The sequence below is a fragment of the Camelina sativa genome, chromosome 2 (genome assembly GCF_000633955.1).
Source record: "Camelina sativa cultivar DH55 chromosome 2, Cs, whole genome shotgun sequence".
Taxonomy (NCBI): domain Eukaryota; kingdom Viridiplantae; phylum Streptophyta; class Magnoliopsida; order Brassicales; family Brassicaceae; genus Camelina; species Camelina sativa.
Window position 1 is genome coordinate 19,472,769 of NC_025686.1, and position 13,066 is coordinate 19,485,834.

Sequence of the window (13,066 nt, forward strand, 5' to 3'; positions counted from 1 at the left end):
TGAATAGAAAACTTCTCTCTTGTATGATTGTCACAACTCAACAACCATAATTATAGAACTAGAATTCCTTTACTAACATGAATAGAAAACTTCTTTTTCTTAGTCCTAATGTAATTAGAACTTTTCCTTTTAGCATATCTTGTCACTAACTGACTTGTTAATGATATCTTGGGCTTCAAGCTGCAAAGCTTATCCAACAAGGAGGGCGTATCACTTTACAGTCTTACACACAGTCCGTAAAAGTATCCATTATATTGTAGAGGCCGAAAATGTTTTCACTCTAAAATGTTAAACCGACTTTACAGTCTTACACCAATGTGTTTCATATCCATTGTAGAGGCCAAAAAGCTTCCATTTACATCTCCTCCTTACAATCTTTCATCAAAGTCTACAAAACATCCCCATTCCTACACACAAGTCATGATATTCAAGCCACATATTTCAAGAAAGCCACAGTTTTTGAACACTAGACCAAACGCATTTCTTCATAACCGAACTCGCAGATGCCTCCACGCATGGCCGCTTCTCCACGCATGGCCGCTTCACCACCATTAGCTTCTTGTTGAAAAAAAATGACTAATGGTGAAGACATTAAGACATGTACAAGCTACAAAAAGTTAGAGATCCTCGACTCCTTGTGCAAAGAGTTTATATCCACAAGTGAAAGCAATATTTTATTTTACGCATATTTTTGTAATTTCTTTCTTTATTCTTTTTAGGTTTTACATCAACAGTTTGATAGCATTTTTTGAGTTTCTACCCAGATACTACTGTAGTAAACGCAATTATTTGCTTCGAACCAAGATTCCCGGCAAAGGAAAAGTTATCACACCAAATAATACATAACAAACAATATCGACATGCCAAGCTCAAGCATATCGGCATCCGGGAATGGACAAAAAACAGAGTGGACTTCATAAAACGATCTACATAACATATCGGGTCATGGATAAAAAACAAAGAGGCAGGGCAAACATTGTGATGTTATAAAGCGATACTGCAGTAGGTATCGGGAAGATCATCTTATAAAAATTACAGAACCTATTCCTGTTCCGGGTCTGAGCCACACTGACCAGAACCGAGTAAAACAGACAGTATGTGATGCTGGCTTCACTTGGACCAAGCGACAGCGTCGATCTCAGATTGGGCAGCTCGGTACAACTCCAGCCGCTTAGAGATGGCACTGCGTCTCTCCATGATTGCTGGATCTTCGTTCAATAGCGACGAGAGCCTCTTCATCTGTTGGAATTTACCAGCTTTGTTCACTCGGTGTTTACCCGAAATACATTTCTTTATGTTAAGACAAAGGTAAGAAAGAACTTACATCCATGGTACCGAGCTCGGCAAAGAAATGGTCGAGGAGGCTGCGCTTGGCTTCTCTGACTTGGCAGTAGACGATGGACTTAGGGATTGAATTCCGCAGGCCAGCACAGACCATATTCACGTAAGACAAAACATTGGATCCTGTCGCCAAATGTGAAAGGTGTGTGAGATATAGTAATATATACCGCACCAGATAATTACATATTTATATGGTTTAACCTTACCGATTCGTCTGAGATAGGAATCATTGTAGCGGTCAAAAATGGAGTGTGTGGGGTTACCACCCTTCTCAACATCCTGGGGAAGTTTCCTGAAGAAATCAACAGTGAGGTAACTGCACTCCATGTCAACCAGCTGTAGTGTTGCTTTCTTGCTTCCTTCCCGCATTTTATCCAGCGACTCAATGGCCGCGTTTGTCACCTCCACTCTCAGAGCTGGGTATTGCTTTAGCTCCTGCACATGTTCAAACCGTCTATAACAGTGTACAAGAGTACTAAGTTGTTGGAGATATATATAGAAAAGAACGTACCACAGTCTCATTCACAGACTTGTGAACCAGATCCTTCAGGATGGCATGAACCTAATATTTAAACCATAGGAAAATAAACCAAACAGGAAAGACGCTTATTGTTTTCATTTATTCGGTTTTTGATGCATTTTGTATAGAGAGATATAAGTAAAGAGTTCATACGGTGTCAACAGATGCTTCAGCAGGGCCTCTGATGGAGACAATAGAAGACTCAATGAGGCGACGGTAACCTTGCTCTGGAGCAATCAAGTGAGGCTGGTAACCATCAGCCTCAGTGACCAGCTTCCGGATGTTGTCCATCGCTAGCTGTTTGTCAAACTGGAGTCTCTTCAGAGCCGCAGGAAGCTGGTTATCAAACACGTTATACACCTTTTCACCACCAGCACGCCTGCGTAATCAACCATAGGCTCATAATTACAATATTCTTTTGTTGTTTCAGTTTGGTCAAGATTCGAATAAAAACTCAGATGCTATTACAACTCAGGGTTTAATCTTAAACATTTGCGGCATTAATCAATTTGATACAAGAGTAAAAACGTACACTCCATCAAGATGTTCCTTGAATATTTGATCAAAAAGCCGACATATCTCCATTATTGAGTACAATTTCCCCTGAACCAAAACAGTAGGTAAATCATAGTAACTAACGATACAATCGAAGACAAAAGAATACACAATCTTACCCCTGCATCAGCTGCAATAGGCTTTCCAAGGCGACTTAGCTCAGTTTCCAGCTGTAATACTGTCTTGTTAATATTAGACTGAATGCTTGGAATTCTCGATTTGATCACATGTTCGAGATGCTGTGCAATAACAAAAAAAGTTGCAGTTAGTCTCAGAGCTAATGATCAATATATGGAGAGCCAAACTTCCTAGTTTCCTAGTAGGTTCTTGTGACACTTGTATATATTTTCTACCTATCTCGGCTACAAAGAAAATTAGGACTGTTGTGAAAACACTTGACTTGATACTCCTATTTACCAGTCCTAACAAATTTCAGAAGGCAGCTTACTTATTATAAAGACCATGGTGAAGAGATCTAAACCTATCCTCGTGAAAGCATTTACCTTGGAGAGCATCTTTGCCAAATGCTCGGAACCCATTTTATGAGCAAGGTGCCTATACTCGGTAGTATTGGAAAAGTATTCCCTCTCTCTTTTTCGAGCCGCAATCATGTCGACATTCTTGTTAATATCTGCTTGGGAACGGTTGACCACACCAACCCATGGATATTTAAGTTTAAAAGATCTCCCTTCCAGAATCTGAGCAAAAAATATCATTAAGCAAGTAACAGGGCACACATTAAACATTAATGAGTAAACATATGTATTATGATACTAATTAGTATGTCGTAAGTCCAACATCATATCATAGACTAATTACAAAAATATATCATTCTGCATTTCCAGCGCATTTGTATTCACAGTAACTTCAGCTCCAGTACAACTATATAATAAACCGGGAATTCAACTTACTTCCACTGCATCAGTCCCCTTGTCCATAAGATCAATCTTTGTCAAGACACCAAATGTTCTCTCCCCTGTAAAGATCACAAAGAGTATAAGAGACATCGGGTGGCAGCATAATGTGTTGGGTCTCTTTCGTGGAAAACTAAGTGGTTTGTAAAATGCTCACCCGATGGATCAACCTCACGGGAAATTTTAATTGCATCTGAGGTAGCAAGATCTTGGTTTGCAGGTGAAATAGCCAAAATGATGCAGTTGGGCTGTAAGGAATTTTGATTAAACAAAAAACAGAATATTGTCAACTCATTTGCTATACGGAAACAAAAACAATATAGCGAGTACTTATATATTACCAAACCTAATTTAAACTGGTGATAGCTGTCGGCAAAAACATTAAAGGGTCTAGAAGTAAGGATTTCCAGTTACCTTTTCAATGTAGTCCCTAACCATGTTTTCAATGTCCTTCACTATACTTTCAGATTGTCCGTCTACATCAACCAAAAGAAATTTGTGTGTCATGCTATGTATGGTTGAGAATAAAGTCTACTGCCCCATGCTCCAGCGATAGAGAAATAGACCTAAACTTCTGTTGAAGAACGGATAACACNCTCGGTAGTATTGGAAAAGTATTCCCTCTCTCTTTTTCGAGCCGCAATCATGTCGACATTCTTGTTAATATCTGCTTGGGAACGGTTGACCACACCAACCCATGGATATTTAAGTTTAAAAGATCTCCCTTCCAGAATCTGAGCAAAAAATATCATTAAGCAAGTAACAGGGCACACATTAAACATTAATGAGTAAACATATGTATTATGATACTAATTAGTATGTCGTAAGTCCAACATCATATCATAGACTAATTACAAAAATATATCATTCTGCATTTCCAGCGCATTTGTATTCACAGTAACTTCAGCTCCAGTACAACTATATAATAAACCGGGAATTCAACTTACTTCCACTGCATCAGTCCCCTTGTCCATAAGATCAATCTTTGTCAAGACACCAAATGTTCTCTCCCCTGTAAAGATCACAAAAAGTATAAGAGACATCGGGTGGCAGCATAATGTGTTAGGTCTCTTTGGTGGAAAACTAAGTGGTTTGTAAAATGCTCACCCGATGGATCAACCTCACGGGAAATTTTAATTGCATCTGAGGTAGCAAGATCTTGGTTTGCAGGTGAAATAGCCAAAATGATGCAGTTGGGCTGTAAGGAATTTTGATTAAACAAAAAAGAGAATATTGTCAACTCATTTGCTATACGGAAACAAAAACAATATAGCGAGTACTTATATATTACCAAACCTAATTTAAACTGGTGATAGCTGTCGGTAAAACATTAAAGGGTCTAGAAGTAAGGATTTCCAGTTACCTTTTCAATGTAGTCCCTAACCATGTTTTCAATGTCCTTCACTATACTTTCAGATTGTCCGTCTACATCAACCAAAAGAAATATGTGTGTGGTTAAGAATAAAGTCTACTGCCCCATTGCTCCAGCGATAGAGAATAGACCTAAACTTCTGTTAAAGCACGGATAACATTTAATGTAACTTACCAACAGCAACTTTTGTAAGCCCTGGAAGATCTATCAGTGTCAAGTTGACAACTGCAAACATAGCAAAGAGGATAAAAAGTTAGAGAATGAAATGTCATGCAAAATTAAAAGCAAATACAATTAGGAAGAGATTTTGAGTGGTCCTAACCATTGGGAGAGTATATGCTAAGCTGAATGGGAACACTAGAAATAGACTTGCTGCGTCCAGTCTCTCTGTCAGTCTCATCTTGGATCTCCTTCCTCACAGCAGCTAGAGAGGTGATTAGAGTAAGAAATAATCAATGAAATATGCAATAGAGGAGAAGGTGAGACTTGAAACGCAAATGAGACAACCGGAACCCACCAAAATCAGTAAATCTTTTCCTCGGGAGGTGAAGAAACTCTGCATACTCCCGGGTTCCATCATCAATCTTTTGCAACTGCAAGACAAGGGGCCTTCGAGTAACAATACCTACAAACAGTTCCCGCAAATGCATATTTTCATGACTAACGGAATAAGCAATTTCAATTTATCACTATGAAAGAGGTGTCAACGGTGTGATTACCAGATCCACGGGGTAAAAAGTCCTTTCCCACGATGCTCTCCAGGACTGAAGACTTCCCTGAGCTCTGTCAAAACAACAACACAAACTTAAGGCCGCATAGGTTTATCAAAGTATACTTGCTAAAATTATTTTTAAAAGAAAAAAAAAAGAAAAAAAATCAACGCAATCGTAGCTTAAATGATTTAATTGACTGAGAATATCGAAGTCAAAGCCTAGTCCACATTCCTCAATACCAATTGCTCGCAAAGCTATTACATAATACAAGCTATTCAACTCTAATTCCTCACGATCCGAGATGTTGACAGGCAAAAACAACGAAGTTTTAACTCGAATTCCCCAACTCAACATATAGATCTTCAAGCATATAACGGAAGGAAGGGAGGGAGATCTAGATGCAAACCTGACCACCAACAACGGCAATCGCAGGCAAGGACTCCCAAAGAGTAGGTAGAGCGCTGGAGTCACCATGGTCTCCGAGAGCCGTGCAAGCTCTCTGTATCTTGTTAACCAGAGAGATCAGATTCTCCATCGTTCTCAACTCTTCGTTTCCCAATATCAAAGAGATGAGAAACCCAAAATACAGTAGCAACTAGAGAAGATCGACGAGATCTGATACCTCCGAAGGGAAAATCAACTCCGACAAATACAGATCTGCGATGACGATGCGACGGTGAGCTATTCGAACCAGAGAGAGAGAGAGAGAGAGAGAGAGAGAGAGATGAGAGGTTTTGAATTTGAATCGATGAATGAATTTGCAAAAGTGTGTTTGTTGTTTTTTTTTTTTTTGCCTAGGGAAAAAAAGTAAAAGGGATGAAAGCGGTTTATATAATATAAGCAAGTGCAGGGTTCTTTCATCTGACTTCCTTTTTTTCCTTATAACAAGTGAAACGGCGTGGTGTTTATTACGATATTTGAAAAACGACGAGATGTCATTAGAAGGATTTCTCCCTAAGTCATTTTTTTTTCTTTTGTAAAAAACTCGTGTAAATAGTAGCTAGTTTTCTCTCTCTTAACTCTCTCCAAATATTTGAGAGAGAAAAACTCAAGGGGGTGTATTGAATTTGATATTTTAGGAGATTTGTTGGGATTTTAAAATTTTAGAATTTTGGGAGATTTGATTGTAATTTTGGGAGATTTTGATATTTTGACAAATTTTTTGAGATTTGGGTTTTGGTATTTGGTGAGATTTGATTATAAATTTTAGGTGATTTTAGAATACAGTAAGGAAAAAAAAAAAAAAATTAGCCTATAACTTCACTCGATCACACTTTGGTTAATTTAAGAAGAACAAAAATAGAACATTGTAGTTAAAAGCCATATCACCACAGTTTGACAAAGTTTGACAACGATACATAAAAGCCATTTTCCATGTACTCATAAACCATCATCTGCAGGCTGACAATACAAGCAATAAGAGAAACATATATAGGTTTTTGGACCTCAGCTGGAAGAGGGTTTGGACAACAGTACCTGCTCGCCTTCTTCATCGCAGAATCCAAGCAACGAAACAGGGTTTCTGTGATGCAATCAGTTAGGAACTCCCTCTCACCCTGCAATGATCCCTCTTGTGCTCTTTTAATTGCCACGACCGTTCCGCTACCAAGGGTGCCTTTGTAGACCTTTCCATAACCTCCTTGCCCAATTTGAGTGGAACTATTAAAATTGTCCGTAGCCAGAGCCAGCTCAGCATAAGTGAAGCTCTTCACACCTTCGATTTTCAAAGAAGCTTTGGAAGCTGCACAGGGATGAATCAAACTTGTAATACCAAAACCAAAAACATATGACCACTACTAATACACAATTTTGATTGATAATATACTCTGAACACACATATGGGCATCAACAAGATAATTGATAATCTACTCTGAACACACATATTGGCTGGCATGCTTACATCGCTTTCTTCTAGCAACCGCACTGTATCCTTTCATAATGATAAGGGCAATAATAGCGGTTAGCGTAACTGCAACTGCAACTGCAGCTGAACCAAGAACAATTCCCGCAACTGCACCCTTACTTTGGGCCTGTTCGTTTGTTCATTTGGATGGACCATCTAAATAGTCCATCCAAATGTTGTTCATTTTTGTCAAAAAAAGAACATCATCCAAAATCATTCACATGGATCATTTGAATAGGTTTTTAAATTTTAGGCAAAATTTTGAAACTCATTTGAATGATTCTAATTTAACCATTTGGATGGAGATGCTTCTTCCAAAAATAACAAATTACAAATGTATCTTTATTATACAAAAATCTATTTATCTACAAAATTATAAATAATATTTTTACAATTCTTACAAAATGTCAAAAACATATGATTAATTTCCCGCCAAAACTAAAATCACGATTTTCCACCAAAAACGTAAAATCACATTTTCCCGCCAAAAACGTAAAAATCACATTTTCCCGCCAAAAAGGTAAAATCACATTTTCCCAGCAAAACCGTAAATTCATTTTTCCCCGCCAAAAACGTAAAATCACATTTTCTCGCCAAAAATGCAAAATCATATTTTCCCACCAAAAACGTAAAATCACATTTTCCCGGCAAAATCGTAAATTCATTTTTTCCCGCCAAAAACATAAATTCACATTTTCCCGCCAAAAACATAAAATCACATTTTCCCGCCAAAAACATAAAATCACATTTTTCCGCCAAAAACGTAAAATCACAATTTCCCGCCAAAAACATAAAATCATATTTTTCCCACCAAAAACGGTAAAATCACATTTTCCCGGCAAAACCGTAAATTTACTTTTTTCCGCCAAAACGTAAATTCACAATTTGTCGCCAAAAACCTAAAATCACATTTTCCCGCCAAAAATGTAAATTCACTTTTTCCGCAAAAAACAACAACACACAAAATCACTTTTTCCCGCCAAAAACGTAAAATCACANTAAGATATATCTCTGATTCATGATTTTTATGTGTATCAATGGAGATGTGTGTGATGGCTTGGTTTGATTTCTCTCTACAGCTTCACTGGTTAAGCTGATTTCTTTCTCAGATTTTTTCTTATTTGACATAACATGTTTTAAATTTCATTAAAAAAATTGTATTTCATGAAAATGAAAATTTATATTATTTATATTGAGAATTTTAGAGTTTTTGTTTGGTTTTGAATGAAAATATATGAATATATATTTTAGATCAATATTTAAAATTAATATGGTTAAAATTAAGATTAAAAAATTGTTAGATCAAAACATGGGTATTTTAGTCATTATTGTAATCAAATCCATTTAGATAAGAATGTAAATAAAGCAAACAAACACATCTCCATTAAGATGCATCATCCAAATGAACCTTTTTTATTTTTGTTTGTAGAGTCAAATGACTCATTTAGATAAAGCTTTTGAATGGATCATTTGAATGAATTACACAAATGGTCAAACGAACAGACCCTTAAACCAAATGGCGCAGCTGAAGGGAACACTACAAAACAAAACAGAAAGCATGACGGTCAATTTGATTTGATTCACGTTTAATGAATTTGATATCATACAATTTCCTCCAGTTAACACCAATTTCATCAAAACGTGAATCAAACCTGCAGTTTTTTATGGGTTTTTTGCAAAATCAAAAGTACCTAAGCAATTATAAGGATAAGGGTAAATAAGCTGTAAGGATTCTCAAAATACAAGACAGTTTACCTTGTCTATGATAAAGTTCCAGATAACTTGAGTGAAATTGAGAACAGGGAGTTGTCTTTTGTCCGCAGATATATGATCTGATGGGCGAGTGAAATTGAGAACAGGGAGTTGTCTTTCCCAGCGAATCGGTAATTAATATACTAGAGATGAACTCGATTACACATCAACAATTTTTTTTAGGATTGTTCCAGAGTACAGAGAGAGAGGGAGAGAGAGAGAGAGAGAGAGTTTGCACTTCGCACACAAAAAAAGGCCACAGTTCGCATAGAGAGAAGTCTTTTTTTTTTTGTACATCGAAGAAATTTTTTTAAACAAATATTTCAAAGTATCACCTTTGAAGGTGTGATTTTGTAACACATATTTTTGAACTAAAACTGTTAGACAAATCTCCTAGAATCACATTCAATAGATTTTTAAAAGAAATTTGTGATTTTTTGAATAACAGTAAATTTGAAGTGAGATTTATAAATTATTAATTGAATAACAAGAGATTGTAAATGATTTTTACAAATTTCACATTCAATAACATTAGATTTCAGATGATTTTTAAAAATTACTAATTAAATAACAGATGATTTAAGAATACCCCAAAATCTCTTAAAATCCTCAGTTCAATACACCCCCTCAGTTTTTTTGTTTTCTTTGAATAAATTCGGAGTTCTCCGACTACTTGTCGGTTTAGGTTTTGTATTATAGTTTTATGGTGTTTCTCGGATTTTAGTTTCCGATATCTTGTCCGTATAAACTCCGACCTTTTGTTGGTTTTTTGAAGCCTTTTGTTTGTTCTTCATAGTAACACTTTTCACTAAAGGAATGTTAAAATCCGAAAGATGGTTGGTTCTTTCTGTACGACGCACTTGAATTTTCGTCCAACTGATGGTAATTTCTCACTCTTCCACAGATGGAAATTTATGAGTGATGGTTCTCGTTGGTTGACTAGTCTCAAGATGATGCAGTTTGAAAGAATTGGAGTATGAAGATTTGGAGTTTCGGTCGAGTTTTGATAGTTTTCCGGAGAATACTTCCTTTCAGTCAACTGAGGTTTCACTTCGGTAAACAAAGAAAAATCCAACTAATTTCTTTCGGTGACTATTAGCAAGAGGCTAGTGGTAAAATAGTAGGCTTGATCCGTAGAATCTGTGTGAAAATATTGGAAAACTGGCCGGCGAAAAAAGATTCCGTTGACCGGAAATAAGTCGGTGAAGACCTTGCGATGAAACACAGATCTGCTTGGATATTGACACGTTGCTTACACGTGTTTGTTAATCTTCAATCTTTATCCTTAGTGTAGTGCAACTTGTATTGGGCCTAAAGTTGTACTTCAAATTTGCCTGATGTGGGCTTTTTTAATACAAAGTTAAATTGCCGACCAAAAAAAAAATAGTAACATTAGGTTTGAGGAATTTTGGTTGAAAAAATGAATGTTACATCATTTAGAGCTGAGGAATTCATGATGAGTTTTTCTTTTTTTTTTTCAAATTGAAATCGAAATTTTGTTAAATCTATCTTATTATATAAAATTTGATTTAAAAGTTACTTATTAACGAGATCGTGATACATGTCAATTATATCGATAAAATGTCGACATGTGTGAATTCTAGATTTACTAAAATAATTATAAAAATAATTACTTATGTATAGATTTCATTTTTACAATAGGATCAGAACTTTTATTTTTATAATTATTTTAGTAAATTTAGAATTCACACACATTTTATCAATATAATTGACACGTATCATGGTCTTGTTAAAAAATTAGTCATTAACATGATTGTGACATGTCTCAAGTCTAGCAAATTTATTACTCCTTCTGTATCATAATAGATGATTTTCTACAAAAAGATTTTGTATCACAAAGATTGATTTTCTGTAGTTTTTTATTAATAAATGTTAAGAAATTGTAGTTTTCAAGAATCATTGATTGAGAATTTAAATTTTAATGAATTATTATTGGTTGATAGTTATGAAAATATATTTTTATAAATAAAAATGCATTGATAGCTAAACATTTAATGTTTTCTTAATTTGTGTGAAACTCCTAAAAAATCATCTATTTTGATACAGAGGGAGTATGTAAATTGTAAAATTTGGTTTCCAATGTTAGTTGTTAATGTATGATGATGACATGTATCAAGTTATCAATTTAAGATGGTGACACATGTCAAAATATGCCATTAACGTGATCACAACATGTGTCATTAAATAAATTTATGTGTTAGTTTTTTTTCATTAAAAATATGTCAGATAAATATTTTTGGTTCTCTTTAAAAGAAATAATTTTTAATTTTACAATGTTGTAGTATTTTATATTATTTATTTTAGTTTCTATTTTGAATTGCTAAATTATTTAAGACTCATATATCATCATACTTATTATTTTCATTTTTTTATGTCAAATTAATTATCTTTCACTTTTTAGATTTTATTGGGTTCGTCATCAACATAAGATATTTTTTTTCTTTCAGTGTTACATGATTTCATCCAAAATATTTTTTGAGTAAACAATTTTAGAGGTAAAGAAACTGCCACAAAAAAAAAAATTTAATAGTTAAAGAAATTATGTCAAAGTGAAAGTAAAAAAAGAATAATTGGGTTAATTAGTTCATTGAGATATTTTATTGATGGTGATAAAAAGCAGACTTCAACAATAAAATATTTTTGGGTGTAAGAACACATTATTAGTGGAAAAATATAAAGTAAAAGTGTAAGTGAACGCTTTGATGGGTTGTTTCATGTTTACATGTAAAAAATTTTGTGAATAAGTTGTGATGCTTTAAAATTTGACAGTAATAATATTCGTAATGATGAATGTTTGACAAAAGTTTTGGTGGCTGATAAATTAGCTTTAGATGATGATGATTATAATAATAATTATAATAATAATAATAATAATAATAATAATAATAATAATAATAATAATAAATTTAAAATATAAATATATAAATTAGTGTATTAAAATAAAAATGAATATCATTTTTTCTTTCACCAAAAAATATCTTACTTACAACAAAATATTAATTTATTTTTTAAAAATTCAATTTTATAGGATAATTTTAAAACCCGCACGATCTAGTAAATATATAATTTCAATAGTAGATTGTGAGTAACATATTTGTAATCTCAAAAAATCTAAAATATTTACTTTTATCAAAAATATAAAATAAAAATATTTGAGAAGATTATGGTTTATATGATAATTATGTTTAGAAAATTATCAAATAATATCAATGATTTGTCAAACTCCACTATTACCTTATTTTTTACAAGATTTTCAAAAATATCAACTTTATACTTTAATATTTTATTACTTTAACTAATCTTTTTAAAGAAAATCTATATTTTTGAACTAACATATGTTTAAAAGAATGTTCAAAATTGTCTTAATTAATTAATTTTAAAAATTCAGCAAATTAGTAAACATTTGACATCTAAATTATTCAGTCATATTTCACAAAAATTATTATTATATTCTGCCAGATTCAGCAATTAAGTTGCGATTAGCCGATTACCATTTAGACCCATAGTATAAAGAGTAAAGTAATCAATATTGTTGCCAAACCAAACATACAAATAACCAAGTCGATTTCTTATAAAGATCTGAATAGAGAAAGCAAATAAAAAAATTAGTATCACTTTGTAGAGTTAAAGGTGATTTCATGTGGACCACAAACATCCTCTTTACTCCTCCTAGCCAACGGTCCATAAGATTGGGGGATTTCAAAATAAATAAGAGACGTTAAGGGATTATGATAGTTTACTCAAAAGAAAGGCAATAAACAACAACAATAGCTGTAGTTTTTGAAAATTTGAATGTATGTATACAGTACACTCATATAATATGCTTTTGTCTTTTGTAGCAGCAGAAAATGTGATTGCAAGACAGCTAAATAAGTGGTTCAAAAAGCTTATGGGTCTGTGGTTGCACTGAACCAGTTATCTTCGCCTTTTGTGCACAATTGCTTTCTTGTTTTTTTTTTTTTTTTTTTTTTTTTT

The 13,066-nt window shown here is 33.9% G+C and overlaps 1 protein-coding gene across 2 annotated transcripts; it reads right to left on the minus strand.

Annotated features, from left to right (window-relative positions):
• Positions 806 to 6,216, minus strand: LOC104729775 (dynamin-related protein 1A). Of its 2 annotated transcripts, XM_010448781.2 has the most exons (17): positions 5,822 to 6,216; positions 5,422 to 5,485; positions 5,220 to 5,327; positions 5,025 to 5,126; positions 4,877 to 4,927; positions 4,694 to 4,755; positions 4,438 to 4,528; positions 4,278 to 4,342; positions 3,978 to 4,064; positions 2,920 to 3,027; positions 2,536 to 2,655; positions 2,394 to 2,464; positions 2,015 to 2,240; positions 1,853 to 1,903; positions 1,548 to 1,776; positions 1,325 to 1,464; positions 806 to 1,239 (listed from the first exon to the last, which is right to left on the minus strand). In XM_010448781.2, exons 1-17 carry the CDS (start codon positions 5,948 to 5,950, stop codon positions 1,111 to 1,113), a joined length of 1,833 nt encoding a protein of 610 aa, XP_010447083.1. In that variant the 5' UTR covers positions 5,951 to 6,216; the 3' UTR covers positions 806 to 1,110. The 2 variants fall into 2 exon arrangements, with proteins under 2 accessions (XP_010447083.1, XP_010447090.1); XM_010448788.2 differs by lacking the exon at positions 3,978 to 4,064 and having other exon boundaries at positions 2,920 to 3,114.

What these genes read in the sequence shown, in the direction of transcription:
- LOC104729775 (XM_010448788.2), bottom strand. Translation starts at nt 5,950, where the DNA reads ATGGAGAATCTGATCTCTCTGGTTAACAAGATACAGAGAGCTTGCACG. An exon ending in GAAAAGATTTACTGATTTTG is followed by an intron (nt 5,127 to 5,219) that starts GTGGGTTCCGGT and finishes TCACCTCTCTAG; the next exon opens with CTGCTGTGAGGAAGGAGATC. An exon ending in CTATTGCAGCTGATGCAGGG is followed by an intron (nt 2,465 to 2,535) that starts GTAAGATTGTGT and finishes GTTTTGGTTCAG; the next exon opens with GGGAAATTGTACTCAATAAT.